This window comes from Gavialis gangeticus, unplaced genomic scaffold (genome assembly GCF_001723915.1).
Source record: "Gavialis gangeticus isolate Ggan-Ray unplaced genomic scaffold, GavGan_comp1, whole genome shotgun sequence".
NCBI lineage: Eukaryota > Metazoa > Chordata > Crocodylia > Gavialidae > Gavialis > Gavialis gangeticus.
The window spans coordinates 18,025,432-18,041,949 of NW_017729016.1; the positions used below are offsets into that span (position 1 = coordinate 18,025,432).

Sequence of the window (16,518 nt, forward strand, 5' to 3'; positions counted from 1 at the left end):
TTGATATGATGCCTGCACAATACCTGCTTTCTACTGCCATGTTCTTTATCCCTCAATGGGTCCAAAATGTCACAGTGTCACTGATGGGAATAGTTAATGCAAAGAAAGCACTTGAGGTACAGCAACGGAGAAATGTTTTACTTTGGTTATGATTTTCAAGTATACTTAAAGTAATGAAACAGCATTTTTGAGGTGCCCTTGACACGGCAGAATGCCTGGTGAAATCAGAGGAATGTCAAGGTGAACAAGGCTAGGTATGGACCATTCTTCTCTGTCTGCTTCCAATTCAATGCCATTGCAATCAGTCAGATTAATCCTTTCATTTCAGTTGGAGTGGGAGTGGGCACCAGGTCCATAGTCCATAGTCATCCCAGGGCTACCTGACATCTATGTTAAAAAAACATTAAGGGCCAGATTCTGATCCACCTAGTAAATAGCATCTTCAAGAAAATGCCAGTGACCGCAAAGAACCAACATATGGATTAGCAAGTTCCTCATCATGAAATTTGGACCCAAAGGAGAAATGAAGCATCCAGCCAATGGCATACTCTAACGGGGCAGTCATCTAGAAGGGATTCAGTATGGCACATATGCAAACTGATTTAAATGATAATTCCCTGCCTTTACCCATTCAACCCTTTCTAAAGTTCTCCTTTCTGGCTCACATGGGGCTTTTTTTTTTAATCTCTGGTCCCAAGTGAGGGGTGGATTTTTGCAGACAGTGTGAGGAGAATCAATTCAGTTATTTCTTATATTATGCAAGACCCCATGGAAAAAGCCAAGTTTTCCTGCTGTAATAAATTAGCCTCACTTCTCTTTCACACAAATAAATAAAAAACAGCTGAAGTGTAAAACCTGAAACTTGGCATGTAAATAGTGATTAGTTTGGAGTAGCTCCATGAACAAGTTCAAAAAAATTTGGCAGGCTAATTATAAAGTTGTAAGCTACTGAGAAATCAGTACTGAGCATGCTCCAGTGAGATGTGACTTCAGGGATTTTTAACTCAGCTAAATGAGGCCATATCCCTATCCTGCTAGACACCGTGCGTCTTCTGCTCTTGTCAGACAGAAACAGAGCTGCTGCTGGAACAATTTGTGTGAAGGAGATTGCAAATATTTCCATGCAGTATACACACAGCGTGGTCCTTCCAAAACCCCCAGCGCCTGAATGTATGAAACAGGGGACAGCCACGGGGGTGAGTGTTTGGATGCTATTACTGTTTTCAGACATCTTTACCGCTTTTACCGCAGCCTGCAATATTCTGAAAAATGTAAGTGATCGTTACAAAATTGGACAGACACATTTTCAAAAGCTGCCACTGCTCAGGGGGGCCACTGATAACAGTTGCCTGGCATCCAGTTTTAGCAGGTCCAGCCTCAGGAAGAATGGTTCCCCGGGCAAACTTATATTTTGGTGGCATTTCTTTGGGTTTAAGTATGTAGTAGTATTAGTGAAAGTTTCAGCAATAAAGCCCTGGGGGAGCTGCTGGGCTGGATCAGGAGACTTGCTTCCCCGCAGTCAAGCACTGCTGCTGCTGTGTGGGAGCAAGGCAGGTGGACTAGAACAGGTGCCACCCTGCCCGCACATGCCTTGGCCAGGGTCCTCCTGAGCAGCGGCTGGAGGTGGAAGGCAGACTGGGCTGGGCACCACTCCTGCTGCCTGGCATGGGGCAGTGCTGGAGGAGAACGTGCTGCTGTGAGCGTGGGCCGCTCACATGTATGTGTGCGTGTGTTAGGCACCCCCCTGACCATGGCATCCTGGGTGGTCACCCATATCGCCCATCCATAAGGCTAGCCCTGTGTTTTAGGTTTGATTGTCCTATGTGCTGAGCATCCTCAGCTTCCAAATAGTAACAAATCGGCTCCTCTGAAAAGCAAGTGCTAAGTGCTTCCAGTTAAGGCACCTGAAAACAGAGGCATTCCATGGCAGCGACTGCTTTTGAGAAATGTCGCCTACCCTACTCTCTTTTTCACATTTTGAGATGCAGCCAATGCTCTGTAAACAGATGTGCTGCTCTGCGCTTAGCCTGACCATGCAGAAAACTGTTTCAGAGGCAAGAATTTCAAAACATCGCTGCTGCCATTGTTAGTACTAACAGTACCCAAGCTTTTGTAGTTCTCATTCTTCCCAGTTTTTCTTTGTAAAACAAGCAAGAGTCAGGAAATGTGAAAGTTAAGGTAACTACAGCTACATGAACAAAGCCATGTCATACATCTTGTCCCTTTCAGAGCATATATATACTAAAATAGCCATAAAAATGTATTGAGCAACAGATTTTTTTAAAAATAGTGAAATGCTGTCTAGACAATAAGCCAGCTAACACTAAGTGGAACAACATTTCCTTCCCTCTTTATTAAAATGTCCACTGTGTAACTTTAATTACTATTTTTAACTCTTCCTAACAAATAAGCAATATTTGTAGCAACAACAGTAATAGGTTGCATGCTATAATATAACAAGAACTCATGGCAAGGGCCTTGTCTTAAACAGCACAGCAACTGAACAGATGTGAAGGACATCTCTGCATAATTTGTTATAAAACCGGTGCAGACAGCTGCATGTTTGGTTCTGATGCGTTACTAGCTATGAAATTAGATTAAAAGAAGTTAGTAAAGGAACCAAGCCAGACAAGCAGCCAGGCCAGATGCAGAAAGAAGTCCTGGATGAGACAATGGAAAAGCCCTTCATTGGCTCGATTTGGCTCCAGACAAACTAGAATGGCTTGCACTTCTCACAGATATAGTTTGGGGTTAAAGTGGATCCTAAGTCAGTCCATTTTACCCTGCTAGAGATGGGGTTAGATGGCTGAGGGCAATAACAACGATGTTTGGTTTCAATCGTTTTTACCCATTGCTCTATGCCTTGATAGTTTGGAAAAATTAGTAAATACGGTTGTATGTGAAGAAACCTTATGCTATTACATGCGCCCAAAAGCAAAGTCTTATAAATATCAAGCTGACTTGGACCTTTGTCATCAACCTGGCTGAACCAGGGCTAGGACCTAGAGATCCAGTCTGAGAGTGGACATGGCTCCAGTCTGTGTGAGATACCAGAAGTCAGGCCTGATACCTAAGGGACAGACTCCACTTGAGAGACCAAACAGGATCTAAGGCACAGTTCACCTCTAGTTACGACACTATTTCCAAGTAGTTACCCACCTGCTATGCGGAGCATCTTCTTTGCAGCGTCGGACTATTGAGTCGTTTCCGGGTGGTTCGGGAGTGGTGGACATGATACTGTAATTGCGATTTCTTAGGGTTTGCTTTTTTCAAAAAGGAAAAAAAAATCTGGTTTTAGCAAAGTCTAGTTTCCATTTCTTATTTCAAGAAGCATAAGAGTTTTGCTGCGGTGGCTTGCTTGTAGAGATCTTTACAGAACATGGGAAAGCACAGCTGAGACTAGAGCAATAGCATTGTGTGCGCAGAGAGCCTTGTGTAAATGAGCATACATGTCGCTACAGTCTGATTTTTTAACTTTGTATGCGCTGAACGGGGAGATGATGTGGTTTGACACCACAATGTGTGTGGTTATTTCACTGCAGAGTTTTCCCTTTAAGCTTGAAAAATGTGGGATGCATGTCGCATTGTAGATACATATGCAAGGGCAAACAGAACAAGGGGGAAGGAGGCAGGTTTACTTGCTATAAATAAACAAAGTAGTAACTCCAGTTGAGACACTAAAGTCTTAAATGCATTGCAATCAAAATAGTGTAATTCATCAATATATCAAACTAATATTCCCTAGGATAATCCTATAAAAGCAGCTGAGTTTATCATGAGTGGCACAGGGTCCAAGGGACTCTCTTAATTTTCTGGGAGCAGCATTTCTTACTGTGCTCCGGCAAGATGTTTTGTTCTTCATCGGGTCCTTTATTAACACTCTGCAAGATCATGCGTCTCTATTTACCTGCACCTGCTGTGGCAGTGCTCGCGATGTGCATATCACAAATCTACCTTGGGAGATTATGGGGAATCTGCAGGCGGGGGAGAAATGGATTGGCTGGTGTGTGCAAAAATTTCCAGCTGCTAGCTACACCCCTTCTCTGACCCGCCGTTGCTTACAGACACGAAGGGCATGAGAAACTCCAACAGAATTGTCAATGTTTCACTAAAATCAATTACAAAGCAGTTTTCAAGGACCACTTCCTCTTCTCACCACTAAGTGTTAAATGGGTAGAGGAGACGGCGAGGGGCCGTAAATAACCTGTAAAGCCCTGTTGAAATATCTTTAAATAAACATAAGCCAATTATGTGATTTTGGAAAAGGTTAATAACATGGTTCTAATAAAATGCTTGTAAAAGGATTAGGGAGCTGCTGACGGGGCCTTGAATTTGATCGCAGCTGGGCTGCTAGTGCAGAGCTGGCACTTGGTTGTGAAAGCTCTGAACCACGTTATGGGGAAAGGTCACAGACAGGCAAGGGGCAACTGAAGGCTCCTTACAATTTTGCCGACTTCACAGCTGCTGACCGAGTTATTGATGGAGACAGGGTTGGAGGAACTGGTGTCGGTGCGGCTGTTGCTGGCATCAGCCCCATCTTCATCCTGTCCTCTGATTGCTGCGCTTACACATGACAGAGAGAAACAAAGAGGGGGATGGCATAGGAGACAGACACCAGAAATACTGACTTTAGATCTGCTTCTGATGAACTCTTCCACACGTTTCCAGCAATGCTGAGAATTATCCAACCATTCTGGCTTCTCTCCTGTTTGCTCACTGTATTGTCCTTACTAGATGGAGGATTCAGGGAGGAATTCATTCTCTCTTTTGTCTTCCAATCCAACACCCTTTCCTCCCCACTGAATAACCAGAAACAAGAATGCACAAACCTCTGGAGAGAGCCTTGCCTACTTTCTCTTATTCAACCTCCTCTTTAAAAACACATTTTTTCCATTAGGTATATGAATATTAATCCCCCAGTTGAAGAAATACTGCTTTATTGATATTAATATTAATTAAGTCAGCTGGATCTGGTCTTCTGCTACAAGGACAGTGATCAGTCTCTGCTTATCTCACATATTTTGTGTCTGAATCCTAATGGCTGTCTGCTTAACATGTGAGCTCCATGGATCAGTGACCATGTCTTCCACTATATTTTGTGCCATACTGAGTATGATGCCAGCACACCACAAGAAATGCACACGTTCCTTGCTTAGACTGTTGATCTTTGGGAATGGTATTTGTTAGATAAATGCAGGCAGTGTGGAGTACACACACACAGTAATTTGGTGAGACTACAGTCAGCTAATGAATCTCAAAAGATACATTTTAGCACTGGATTAGAGTTAAAACTGAACTTCCTCTTGCCAAAAGAAGGGGGACTGAATAGGTGATTTACCTTTCAACTCCTAAATATTCCCTCCATATCTAGAAATAGAAGCAGAGTATGATGATTTTTAATAGAGGGCTAATTTTGGCTTAAAACTGTGATTAAAGATAAAAGTTAAGTAAAGTAGCTGGAAAGCTTAGACAACTTATAGGACATGATATGGCTCTGCAGTGTGAGCCAGGCATGGAAAGGGAGATCAGAAAGAGCTCCCATCCCTTTCCAATTATGATTAACATTGTTTAACATAAGTGAAAATATGTTATTTAAGCATCTCAGATGTAGTTAAGAGTTTGCCTTGTTGGCATGTTTGTTAGAACAATTGGTAGCAGATGGAGTGGATGAGACACACTGACAGAAAGGGAATAGGGACACTGGTGCTCTCTCTGACCTTGAAAATCTGATGCTTTGTTCATACCGACAGGGGATTTAGCTCTCGGTAGCTGAAAGAAAAAGGACAGAAATCAAACTGAACTCCGGACATATGTCACATTCACTGTAAAACAAACACCTTCCCCCTTTTCCATTGTCATGCTGCAACCTCTATGCCCTCATCAAGAGAGGCAGGGAGGAGAGTCACTTAACACCAAGTCCCAGATTTTTCAGTGGGAGTTAACTGCCTGAATACCTTTACGTATCTGGCCCCAATGCATTGCGGTTTCTACTTTCTGAAGAGAGAACAAAAAGACAAGGGGGGCCCTTGGGACTGATCTTAGGCGACTGCTAATATAACAGGCATCCCCTTCATTGGGTACAGTGTAAAAATGCAGCTCTGTTGCTTTTGGCAATAACAGCAGCCAAGCCTCAGAAAGGTTAGGAAGGGCACAGGGAATTCAAATATGGATATGGGAAAATAGCCGTTCATATATCATGCGTGAATCTTAGATAGGAAGCTTTTACAGTTCATGAACGAAGAAGCAGATGCAGTCAGTCAGGGAAGTCAAAGACCTGAGTCATGCTTCTCCTTATTCTTAAGGAGAAGGACATAATTTAATTCTAAATTAGGTAGTTAATTTTGCTCTAGATAGTGTCCATTTCTTTCTATTACTCCTTCCAGCCAACGTGAGCTTTTTCATCAGAGCTGCATTTTCCAATCAGCCATTTCATGTGTGTTGGACTTAGGGCATTACACCAATTTTGAAGACTTACTCTTTTTATTTTTGCTACTGTTAAGAAGGCAAAGAACCATTTTATTGAAGACACAGCAGGCATGTAAATGAGCAGCAAAGTACTAAGAGCATGTGGGAAGGAGAAAGGGGATGGCAAATACCCAGTTCAGCCCGACTACGTCTCCTCCACAATTTCTAGGGTACAAATCCCCAGAGGGTAAGATTTTAAGTCTTCCTGTCACATACAAGGCTATGCCTTGCTATTGCAGAAGGCTCAAAGGCAGAACTGCTTGGTGGGCCAGGTCTTCCAGCACAAGCAAGAGCCCCTGAAACGCAGTTCTAGCCTCATCTGCACACATACCTGGATTCCCTTCAGGTTCATCCTTCGCTTCAACCGAGACTGATCGGGGAGGAAGAACTTGTTATCTTCTGGAGACTCTTCAGAGGTGGAGGAGTCATCTGCTTCCTGACCATTAGTTTTGGGGGCATGAGCTCCAAAGGTTTGGGAAATAATGGTAATTGGTAGATTCCTCGGTAAACTCTAGAGTGGAAAGTGAAACAGGCTTTAGTGACGATTTGCCTCTGAAAGCAACTTACTGCAACTGCTTCGGGCCTCCCGTTATTTTCTGGCCAAAGAGCAGAGCAGTTGAGGCGGCAGGCTTATCAAGTCACATACCCACTGTTCAAGCAATAGGGCTGCTGCCTACTGATAAGGTGGGATGTGGTTCCAGTCTTATACTAAAAATCAAGACTGTGATTCACGAGGATTTCGGTTGTCCTTAAACACTGGTCAGTAGGGCAAGCTCCTCAGAAGGAGCTGTTTGGAGCCAGAGCCGGCCTTAGGTATGGGTGATGTGGGCGATAGCCCAGGGCACTGTGGCCAGAGGGGTACCTCACACACACACACGAGCAGCCCACACTCACGGCAGTGCCCTCCCCCCGCCCCACCTTGGATGATCCCCATTCCAGGCAGGAAGAACAATGCCCAGCCTAGCCCAGCCCAGCCCAGCTCCTGCCTCCAGCCACTGCTCGGGAGGAGATGGACTGGGCAGTGAGGGTGGCAGCAGCGGTGCTTACCCAGTGCACCACGCCGCTCCACCTCCCCACCAGACTGTGCCCCGTGCCCCTGCCCACCTGCCTCTGCCTGCAGCAGCACCACTGACTTGAGGGGAGGTTTGGGGGTGGGGGGAAGGGGTGCTAAAATACAAGTTCACCCAGGGTGCCATTCTCCCTAAGGCCGGCTCTCTGGAGTGTTTTCCCCAGCATTTGAGCACTCCAGACCTTTGCAGCTCCTTCTCATCCATCTAATGTCAAGACTCAACAGAAGTGAAATATCAAGTCTTTGAGAATCCGAGTGAGCAGCTCAGCTGACTTCCTCCCATTGGCCCCAGAGAGTTTTTATAACACTGAAGTGAAGTTCCTGTTCAACAGAACTTATTTTTTTCTGGCTAGCACAGTTTACAAACGGAATAGAAATAAAACTAGGTGCCCCTTAACACCATGCTTCCCCTGAAGAGCCTGGAAGGGAAAGGAGGCTTCCCTGACCCTACCTGATCATGGCAGTTGTTGTCTTTAGAGAGTCGGCGGAGTTTGCATTCCAGATTAACGATGCAAGCCTCTTTGCGGACCACCTCGATTCGGAGTTCATCGTTCCTCTCCTCCAGCTCCCGGATCTGCTTCCTGTACTTATCCTTTTCAATCAGGCACTGAGAGTACTGGGTCTGTGCCTCATCACGGGATCGGAAGGCCTACAGTGGGGCAAAAGCACTGCCTTAGACACCTGTGGCACACAGATTCTCATTTTCAATTGATGGAGAAGGACTTCAGGACAGGCACTACCCTCTTCCTACATGTTTGTACACAAACAGGCACAAATTCCAGGACCTCTGTATAGCATAGCAATACAATTAATAATGGTGATGGTGCTGGCAGAATTTCAGCTCCTTCTTGGTTGGTGGCCATGTCCTCTTATACTAATATATAGTTGCTGGCAATATACTATTATACTAATAGCAAGCTAAAACCTTTGACACTAAATACAGTGGCTGTTGCTAAAAAGTCAGCCTGGATTGGCAGATGCCACCCAGTGGTATTAGAAGAATTATAATATGCTTAGACTCTTAGATAAGTGGAGCACGGCAAATACCACGAGTCTGTAGTAACTGTAAGCTTTTGCTTTCTAATGGAAATTACTACATGTAACAAACATAATGACTCTCTCGGTTCAGATACCCATGATTCTCAATAGAAGCAGAAAAAGAAAACATCCATTTTTCATTGTTACTTTTCCCAGCCTTAAATGTCAGATACCTGGTCACGCTCCTTTTCCACTTCTTCTAGCTGAATCATTACAGTGTTCATGCGGTGCTTATACATTTCACAGTCTTTCCCCAGTGTCGAGCACTTTAATTCCAGGTCTTCTTTCTCCTCGAGGTACTACAAATGACACAGGCCTATCAATAAATGCAGCACCTCAAAGCAATCAATCTCTGCCTACCAGGAGAGGATTCCTGTTCACCACTGTGAGCCCACTCATCTGTACACTTGGTTACACAAAGACGGACACATGAGACCTTCTGGCTACTGAAAAGAACTGCGGTGAGAAAGCTCAGGCTGCTGGATGGTGTTGGGGTCTTACTGTAATTTACTCTGCAGCAGTGAATGCCATGTGAAAATGAATTGGTATGAAGAATTTGTACCATCTGGTTCTGCTTTGTCCTAAACAGAATCATACGTATAGTTCAGGATGGGAAATAAAGGACAGACCCAAACTCCTACTGGATTTCTACTGTACCAGCATCTGCAGCCACCCACAAATATAATGAAGCCCCACTGGACACTGTCATGAGAGGTCCTTCATGGACAAACACGTGGTCTGATCTCATTCCTTCTGTCTGTCTCTCACCTTGTCTCTCAGATCCTCTACCTGACGGATTTCCTCCTGGAGATTAAAGATCTTGTTGACTAGCTCATGGCGGTCTTCTAGAGCCTCCTTACGGTCATGCTCCAGTATATCCAGAATGGCTTTGTCTGAATCTGGCAAGCTACGTTTGTCAGCCTGAGAGGAGAATGGAGATGGTTTAGAGGGAGAGGAAGGGAGAAAAAAAAAAGAGAGAAGCAGAGGGGTACAGAGAAAAAAAGAAACAGGCAAGAAGAAAAGACAGAAAATGAGTATGGAATTGCAATGGAAAGCAGGAGGAGGGATGAATGTTTGTTAATGTTTTGAAGCAGAACCAAAAAAGGATTGTTTTTATTGTACTGAATATAATTTGAAACATTTTGGATGCAGTGACAATCTTTCATTCCAGACTCTGCATTCAAAACCTCTCTCTATTAATCAGCCTGTGCTGAACATAGAGCTCACCCTTTGCCAAGGAGCAAGGCCCAAGAAAACATGCAGAGGAATTTTTAAGCCATGCACAGACTTTTCGGGGTTATGCACAATGAATATTAAACATGCCTAGAGTCACTGGAATCACTGCTTAGAACTAATACTTCATTTCCAAGGATGTCCAGAAACTTTTTTCTTTAGGAACTGAATTTAATAAGCTTGCTATGGGAGTTCCCAAAGAAATAAATTACCATCCAAAAATAGCCACAAAAAGCAGAAGTCAAAGGGAGAAAAATGAAAACAAGAAAATGGACTTTCATTTAAAAAAAGTCTTTGATTAGGATGGACAGCCTCGTGATATTTTGGTTAACTGGGTAAGTAGCTCTAAAATGGATGTTGTGTTTCTTCTGTGGGGGGAGGGGGAGTTGTTCCTTTTTCAGGTAATTATTTCATTTATTTCTCTGGATGTTGTCATAATCATCATGTTATTTTTCAAAATAATATGAGTCTTTGCTTATTCAGGTTATTCTAAGTCTCAGGGTACTATACCTTTACTGAGTTTGGAGCTGGACCTTGCACAGAACTAAGAACGGTGAATTCCTGAGTGCAAAAATAAATCAGCTATGCCTCCTTTCTTCATCCAGTCCCCTTATACCAGGAGTGGACAGTGATACAGAACTGACAATGGAGACCCGACTGCAGGGGAATCCAGCGGACTAAGATGGCTTTGCTGTGGTGGACTGCAAGAGGGGCCAGGATGTGGCCCATTGGTTTTAATGGAGTTAATGCTCAGCACCTCAAAGAAGGCCCTTTGCCCCATGTGAGGTGGAGTCCTGCATCTGTATTTTGATTTTTTGGTATTTCTCGAGTTAGAAATGTCTTCTTCATAACACTATCTTGGGTCCATACTTTTCTAAGAAGTTATCTGGAGAAAGCTGGAAGCTATATGACCTTTCCATTTTTTCAGGCTTTGTAGTTCTGGGGATAGAGCTTGCTCCTATATTTCCAATCAGCATAATTGGAGTGGCAATTGGTTTTTGCAGTAGAAAGTAGTAATATGTGGGACATAATCTCTCATCTTGCTTACTTGAATAATAGATTGTAACTCCTGGATTTTAGTCTTCATCATCTCATTCTCCCGCTCCAGTTCCAGAACCTGTTCCTTTTTCGGTCGGTTTTCAATGTCATTCTTCAGCTTCAGGGACTGGTTCCTTTCCAGCTTGCATTCCTCCTCTACCTTATTCAATCGGTGCTTTAGCTGGTCAATCTGGGGCACCCCCAAACCATTGAAAAGGGAAGAGAGAAAAGAGAGAACATAATTCAAAGTACACCAAGTCTCCAGTAGATGTGTTGCTAAAACAACCTCCACCCTGGGTAAGAGCAGATCCATGATGTAGCCCTCGTACTCTTGGAGCAGTTCCTTTCCATATCCTGAACAACCCAATACAGTGTCAACCTGGTATGCTGGAGCCCTTGAATAATCCACCAAGAAATGATAGGGTCCATGAACTTGACTATCTGCCCCAAAATATTGTTGATGCTGAGAAATGAAATATCACTTATCGCTTCACAGGGTAATAAGTGCCACCCATCACAACTCTGTATCTTTTACTAACACACAATACTAGCACAGGCATTTAATTAAGCCATGAACCTCTAATCACTTGGATAAGCAATGCAAGTGAGAGTGCCACGCTCTCTACTGTCACAAAAGAGTTCATTAAATTAATGACCACTGCCTACCTTCCATCCAAGCATTCAAACCAAATCAGTCCAGAGTGTTTCTCTCACCTCTAACTGGAGGTCCCGGCTCCTCATTACTGCCATGTTCTTCTCTTCACTCAGCTGGGCATATCTCATGGCCAGGTTGTAGTTCTCGTCCTTCACCTTAATCAGCTCATCGTTGTAGTTGTTCCTCTCCTCCTTCATCTTGTTGTACCTCTCCTGGAACGTCAGCAGCTCTATCTTGTTCAATTTCAGCTGCTTTCTCTCATCCTCCAACTGGCGAGATTTAGCCAAGAGTTCACAGCGTTGCACATCCTTCGCCTTCACTTGTTGCTGCAGCTTAATGATCTCATTCATTAAGAAATGTGTGAGGCCCTCATGTCCCTCCTCCACTGAAAAGTATCAAACAGCCCATCAGCTCCAAAGCTCCAGCGTGCTTCACTGGAGTACGTTAGAAATGGTGCAAACTTACGCATGTGTGGAGTATGCATATGCATGCAGTGGCACTTGTTAGCAGACATGCAAATATTATGCACATGCAATACAATTCTTTGTGGGCTTTAGGGGTTTTTTGGAGGCACCTCCTACTGCAATAATTCTAGCTAGGGCACTTCAGGTTTACTCAGTCAGGGGTGTTTCTTTCACCAAACTGCTTAGCCGTTTCCAGCCCTATCAAAATAGTGAGTGAGAGGCTGGGAATCTCCTGTTTGGTCTTGCAGAGGGCTACCACCACACTGACCATCATTAACACTCCTCATGATGGAAACAATCATTCTTATTTCATGTCTTCCTTAAATTAATTTCTCCTGGGACTGATTCTACTCACCAACAATAGTGGAAAATCTCCGTGTAGGCTCTTTCCCCGTCACCAGTTTGTAGAGTTCAGGGTAGTAAAATTCAAGGCTCTCTAAGAAAACCACATAGCCCCTTTGGCCCTTTGTGTGCAGAATGTCCAAGAGTCGGCCTATCCAAAAATAATACAATGAGAAGAGAACATGGAAATACTGAAAACAAGATAATCAAGCATTGTACCTTTGAGGTTGACCCTGTTATAGATTTAGCTGTCCCAGCTACACCATGTGCTATGGAAAACTATTTGTATTTTGGGGACACTAAGCTCAGATAGTCTCATGAAGCTATGCAATGTGTTCTCGGTGTTTGTGTTGGCTGTTACCTTGAAGGACTGGAGGAAGGGGAAGGCAGTATTTGGAACCCAGCCTTAGAGAGACAGTGATATTTACTGAAGCTTTTAGTGTCCTGTCCTGCCAGGACTGTAGACCTCGCACTGTTAAGTGGCAAGAGAGCTCAATTCAAAAGAAGACTTTGGGCCAGCAGTGAGCTCCATTGATAGAGATATGTGGGGACCCCCATCCCAGTGGTAGCTGTCTGTCATAACTGAAGAGTACCGCCTAAGGGATACTGGGGATGCAAACTGGTAGCATACCAATCTGCGCAACACCAGCTTGGCAACAGTTACCATTACTAAACAGCTCGTCATCTGCAGCAATGCCAGATTTTCCCAAGACTCTAATTTAAAGGGCACCTCTGACAGGGGGCCCTTGATAAACTGCAATTTGATGCAGGCTTCCCATCAGGTCCAGTACAAGTGATGCAGCGTGCAAACCTGGCCGCTTGGGAGACAGTTACCTGCTCGACTAATTTTAGAGAGCAGCATGTGCGAGTTGAGCACTTCGTCTTCATCTTGTTCGTCGATCACTTTGCACTGACGTAGGTATGGGGTCAGCTTGGCCGGATTGATGTACCGGCTTAGCATGTGCCGATTGCACTCAACGTTCTCCCACAAGGCTTCCTCCTCATCTTTCAGCGTCTCCAGGCAGTCGTCCATCTCTAGCTCTCCTCCTTTGCAAGGGAAACAAATCAGCAAATAAATACCAGGCAAACTGACTCAGGAGGGTTTCCATTCCGCTTAGCATTTTGAGCTGCCCTGTCACACAGGATGAACTTGGAAGCACCTCTCAGGAAAGCTGAGTTTGCCCTATATTCAAAATTGTTTGTGCTGAAGTGCAACCTGTCCGCAGCTCATCTGAAAAGTGACAGCTTCGAGAGGTGCTATCTAGACTCTATGAACTATTGCATATTACTTGTGAGTGATGATTCAGCTGCCCAGTTAACTCTGTGACGGCCCGTAGAATTCCTCTTTAAAAATGGTTAGTGTGCCGCATGATGCAGTGGAGACAGATGCAGCACAGGGGAAGGAAGGGACTTGAATCTGCAGTGCTCAGCACAAAGACGTGCAGTAGCCAAAGTTTTGTGGGGCTTTCACTCTCCCACCTTGGCTTGTCTTAGCTTCATCCCTGTATGCAAGCAACAAAGGTGCATCTGGCAGTGACTGCAACTGGATGCCAAGGTTAGCTATATGCATGTGCAAAGAACTTACTGTTCACACCTGCTTGATGTGGCTGTGTGTATCAGGCAGAGCATGCATGTAAGTAGCTGTGTGTGTACAGACGCCTGTCTGTATGGTTGGGTGGGTCTGCGTACGTTATACCCTCAGAGCCTGGAAATGTTCTCGACTCAAGTAAATGTTGTCATCTGATCTTTTAGCTGTTGCTAAGCAGTTTCCTGCCAACTCCTGCTTTGTGGCCAGCTCATCTGAGAAGGTTACATATAGGGCAGGCAACAAGGTGGGAAAGCACGTATTGAAGCACATCAGCAAACAACAAAGCATCTTCCCAGACACTGCTTATGGAGCTCTAGCACACCAAATGTTACATTTCTATAATAAACTCTAAGCCAGGGGGAGGCAACCCCTGGCATGGGTGCCAGAGTGTGGCACATGAAGGCATTTTGCTTGGCACGTGCATCTCAGGGTAGACAGCACAGAAGGGGCCAGGGCTGCACAGCCACAAGAAGAATTGGTCCCCTTGTGGCTCCCCTGTCGTCCACCCCTGGCAGGCTAACATGAGATTGCAGGTGTTTTTGGCACGGTGCTGACCCCTGCTCTAAGCTTTGTCTTCACGTCTTATCCACTATGTTGCTGGGTGGACTCCACCTCTCACCAGGACTATGCGAACAGCGCCCCTATTTACTGATATTACAGTAATGACAAGAGACCACAACCGAGACCTTGGCCACGTTATACTGGACCGATACATATGCATAGTGAGAAACAGTCCCTGCCTTAAGGAGCTTGCAATCACAATGGACAAGACGGAGAAAACCCGAAAGAAAGGGAACACCCTCATTTTACAGATGGGGATTGGGGAGCACTGCAAGATTCAGTGATGTGACCCACACCACAAAACTGTCAGACATGGAAAAGAAAGGCTGAATCAGCTCCCTCCGGGGTGTTCAGCTCAAGGAGGTTTTTGGATGGAATTGTAAAGGTGAAAGGCATTGCTGTAATAACTCCCCAAAGGACCTTTTGAGGCTCGAAATCCTATGGGATATAAAGATCCCAGGTTTTTATTCAGATTTCCTTTAGGTAAATTTTGAAGGAACACACCCGTGTGCTGTTCTGACTCCCTGAGAACAAAAGTGCACTTCATAATGTGATCTGTTAATCAGTAACTAACTAGTTAAAAAGCAATATACTGTTTCTCTTCAGCCCTAAGAGTACTCTTCAGTGTACTATTTCTCCCCGCTGCAGCTTCAGGAATCTCAAAGCTGTCTGGCTAATGCTGGAAGTCACTGGGTTGAACCAGTTAGGTCTGTGAGGTCCTAATTTGGGGGAGGTGGAAACACAAGGCCTTGTCTGCAAGAGAAGGCTTTTTCAGATGTTTTTCTGTTTTAATTGTAGATTAACTAGCAAAATCATGTGCCACGCTGCTCGCTGGTGCTTTCTGTGGTTGCTGTGGTGCCAGTCTAGGCCCTCCTCCCCAAACTGTCCACAAACCCATACTGAAGTTCGTTGGCTGCCTCTCACAAAAGATCTGGGTCCGGCTCTTTATAGTTTGTGCAGGTTAGGAGAGCATTCCTAACGGTCCATTTTTGTTCCTAGCACTCTCATAATCCCTTCCCTTTGTAGTAGAGCGGGAGTCATCCTTTGCTCTGTTGATTGCTTGAAGATCTTGGCTTCCCACCAACTGCTGTTCAGAGGAGCCTGCATGGGCTCTTGCCCTCAGAGGGTGAGCAAGTCCAAGACTTTCTGGTGGGATTACCCACAGGATATGGGTGTAATTGCAGATATGTGGCTTTGCATGTGTGAACTCGCACAAGCCAGAATTTTGAAGGGATATGTGTAGCAGAGTTTCAGCATTTAAAGGAATAGGCGAATTCTTGTCAAGATAATGCACGGGTGTACAGACAGGCAGACAGCAATGAAAATACGCAGTGTAGATAGCAGTGGGAGGACTGCTAGAAGTGAAATAGTTAATTTAAAATACAGATGTTTCCACAAAAAGCTTACTCCAGCTAAAAGAGCTGTTTCACGTCAAAACCAGATTCATTAATGAGGCTCAGGCACCAGATAATTTGACAAGAACTTGTGCGTGGATTCAAGGTAGTTTATCCTACAAAATCTAGTTATTCGAAAAACATGCCACTGAAAAACAAGGTCTAAGACAGGGGTAGGCAATATTTTTTGGCCGGAGCGCTGACAAAAACCGCAATGTCTACCTTGGAAGGTGCTGAAGTGCCAACATGCCGGAGCCTGGAGCAGCTGTTTGCAGCCTCCTGGCTGCAGCCGGCCCACGGAGCCCAGTCTGCATGCTGGGAGCAGCCTGGGCTCCATGGCTGGCAGCAGCTGCTTGGAGCCCGGGCTGGCGATGGTGTGCTGAGCAAAATGGCCTTGCATGCCATGCATGGCACACATGCTAGGGGTTGCTGACCCCTGGTCTAAGAGATTCTTAGCTTTCAGTCACTTAAATGTAAGTTTCTGGCCTTTTTCCTTGCAAAGATGGAGCAAATGTGAACCAAAGCTTGGCACAAAATATCACAACATTGGCACAATATGTCACTACTAGCCAATTGCCCATCAAGAATGACTGGGGGGGGCAGGGGACGAAGGGACAGAGCACCACCACCCATCACCCCATGCCACCACCTCCCAGGATCGGGGGGGGGGG

General features: G+C 44.9%; 1 protein-coding gene across 4 annotated transcripts in view; it reads right to left on the reverse strand.

The window, feature by feature from the left end:
- The window catches only part of CARD11 (caspase recruitment domain family member 11), a 67,614-nt gene that overhangs the window by 11,932 nt on the left and 39,164 nt on the right, over positions 1 to 16,518 (reverse strand). For all 4 annotated transcript variants that reach the window (XM_019512977.1, XM_019512974.1, XM_019512976.1 and 1 more), the window contains exons 2-12: positions 13,139 to 13,351; positions 12,318 to 12,455; positions 11,558 to 11,883; positions 10,854 to 11,033; positions 9,341 to 9,493; positions 8,746 to 8,871; positions 7,986 to 8,183; positions 6,797 to 6,976; positions 5,718 to 5,769; positions 4,443 to 4,558; positions 3,160 to 3,263 (exon numbers count right to left, since the gene is read on the reverse strand). In XM_019512977.1, coding sequence (XP_019368522.1) covers positions 3,160 to 3,263; positions 4,443 to 4,558; positions 5,718 to 5,769; positions 6,797 to 6,976; positions 7,986 to 8,183; positions 8,746 to 8,871; positions 9,341 to 9,493; positions 10,854 to 11,033; positions 11,558 to 11,883; positions 12,318 to 12,455; positions 13,139 to 13,351 — 1,786 coding nt within the window. The remainder of the gene's footprint in view (positions 1 to 3,159; positions 3,264 to 4,442; positions 4,559 to 5,717; positions 5,770 to 6,796; positions 6,977 to 7,985; positions 8,184 to 8,745; positions 8,872 to 9,340; positions 9,494 to 10,853; positions 11,034 to 11,557; positions 11,884 to 12,317; positions 12,456 to 13,138; positions 13,352 to 16,518) is intronic.